The sequence below is a fragment of the Sinocyclocheilus anshuiensis genome, unplaced genomic scaffold, assembly GCF_001515605.1.
Source record: "Sinocyclocheilus anshuiensis isolate Anshui unplaced genomic scaffold, SAMN03320099.WGS_v1.1 scaffold1422, whole genome shotgun sequence".
In the NCBI taxonomy this organism is placed as follows: domain Eukaryota; kingdom Metazoa; phylum Chordata; class Actinopteri; order Cypriniformes; family Cyprinidae; genus Sinocyclocheilus; species Sinocyclocheilus anshuiensis.
In genome coordinates this window covers 87,530-90,022 of record NW_015558633.1, presented here as the reverse complement: position 1 = coordinate 90,022, position 2,493 = coordinate 87,530, and the positions used below count along the sequence as shown (strand labels likewise).

The 2,493-nt window shown below is 35.7% G+C and overlaps 1 protein-coding gene across 1 annotated transcript in view; it reads right to left on the bottom strand.

Moving 5' to 3' along the window:
- Positions 1–2,493, bottom strand: part of crybg1b (crystallin beta-gamma domain containing 1b) — a 42,294-nt gene that overhangs the window by 2,691 nt on the left and 37,110 nt on the right. The window contains exons 20-21 of the mRNA XM_016476862.1: positions 555–678; positions 216–426 (exon numbers count right to left, since the gene is read on the bottom strand). Of these exons, the coding sequence (XP_016332348.1) occupies positions 216–426; positions 555–678 (335 nt within the window). The remainder of the gene's footprint in view (positions 1–215; positions 427–554; positions 679–2,493) is intronic.

Here is a 2,493-nt window from a genome sequence, read left to right as displayed (position 1 = left end):
TATATATATATATATATATATATATGTATATATATATATTTTTTTCTTTACATTTCTTGCTATTTGTCTCAAGTTACAAAGATTACAATAATAAAGTGTATATTATTAATAGTTTATGAATAATGCATTTTAATACAAATATATTAATTAAATAATTTAAGCATAATTTACACAATAATTTAGTAGTAATTGAATAATGAATAAATAATTTACACAAGCAGAAAAGTGCTGAGTTGTGTAACGGGTCACTGAAACTTCAATTACTACCTTGCACTGTAATTGACCGTCCTGATAGGTCCAGATCTGCTCAGCTCCGCCCGTTTCCTCGCTCACCTGGATACGCATCAGTTTTATGTCGTCCAATGAGCTGCTGACGGACATCAGTAGCCCCGCCTCTTTGCTCCGCAGACGGAAATTCACTTGTTTCTGTGCCAGTGAAACACAAACACTGTGAGACTCAAATACACAGCAAATATTGATCCAGCTCTCCTCTAGACACTCTGATAGCCCCGCCCCCAGCACCCACATGAGCAGCAGTGGGCGGAGCCTCTCACCTGCGTGAGCGGCCGAAGCGATCCGATTCGCAGCCAGGAGGAGAATTTGGGCCAATCAGGAACAGCGCCGGGCTTCAGCAGCAACTGAGAGCCTCTGAAGTTATGATCCTCGTACAGAACCCACCTGTCAATCAACACACACACACACACACACACACATTTTGATTTAATTTTTTTCTTCAATTTTCTTGCTTGTCTCAACAAGCAAATACTCACTAGACTACAATAAAATGAATAATTCATGAATAACAGTAATACTATTTTAAATTAATTTAAGAATTTACACATTATTACACATTATTTATCTTAGTGTAAATGCAATTCTTTCCAGTAAGATAAATGCACAATACAGTACTAATCCTATAAATGCACAGCACTCTTAAGTATCAAGTAAATCAGTGTTGTTGGCATGTGTTTGTTGTGTTGGATGTACTGCTTGTTCTGTTCAGGGTTTTCTGAGGCGTTTGGAGGAACGTGAGCGTTTCACACGACTCTGTTGAATCTGACGCAGCACTGAAGTTTTTCCACTCTCACATACTCAGAAACTGAGACTCGTTTCCTGCAGATCCGCCGAATATAAACACTGAATCACTGTGTTCATGGAGACCAGTAAACATGAGCAGCACATGAGCAGAGATGAGTAATCCACTGCGTCCTCAGCAGCTCAGATATTGGGAGAAAATGAAGACTCTTATGTTTTAGTCTTACATCCAAACACAGAGCATCGGGATTGCTTGCGAGACATTGTTGACTTTACAGCGGCCCGAGCGCGGAGAAAATGGAGAACAGCGTACAACCGCTGAGGGCGAGAACTATAGCAATGCAGGGCTGTCAGTCAGCGGCTGTGGGCGGGGCCTATGCAATGTGATGTCACAACACATAGAGAATCAAAACGGCAGGCCTAGTGGAGACTGATTTGGTTTAATGGGGATTAAAAAATGAGGAGTGGGTGGATTTTTATCATTGTAGAGTGGTTGTGTTCACACACTGCCAACACACATTTCAGTTCAAACACCATGTAAAAGTGCATAATAGGTGCCCTTTAACTTACTGAAACAACTAAAAGTGAAATAAAAACGAATAAAAACTACACAGATATATTTTACAAAACACCAAACAAATAAAACACAAAATGATTAAAACATTAACTTAAAATGAAAATGAAAATATAAAAATAAAAATAAAAGCTAATTGAAAATATTAATAAAAACTATGATAGTATCTCAATAACTATAATAGAATCTCAGTTATACACGGATAATGCTGGTAGGTGAGTTTTTGTTATTGTGGTCTAAAACTACAACTATGAAAAATTATTTTTACTAACAGAAATACATCTCAAATAAAATAAAATATTGGCGAATGACTAAAGCTAAAAGCTAAAAAAAATGATTAAACCTAAAACTGATGACAAAAACCAATTAAAGCTAAGTATTTAAGAATATATAAAGAAATAAAGCAATAATAATGACAAAAGCACATAAAGTCAAACTCTAGAACTAAACGCTGATGTGAAGCATGAATGAACGCTGCAGTATCGTGTGAATGAATGAATGAATGAAGGAATGAAGGAATGACTAAAATGAATGAATGAATGAATGAACGAATGAACAAATTAACGAATAAAAATGAACGAACGAATGAATGAATGAATGAATGAACAAATGAATTAATGAACGAACGAATGAACGAACGAACGCATGAACGAATGACTAAAATGAATGAATGATTGAATGAACGAATGAATGAATGAATGACTGAACGAACAAATGAATGATTGACTGAATGACTGAATGAACGAATGACTGAATGAATGAACGAACAAATTAATGAATGACTGAATGAATGAATGAATGAATGAATGAATGACTGAATGAATGAATGACTGAATGAATGAATGAATGAATGAATGAATGAATGAATGAATGAATGAACGAAC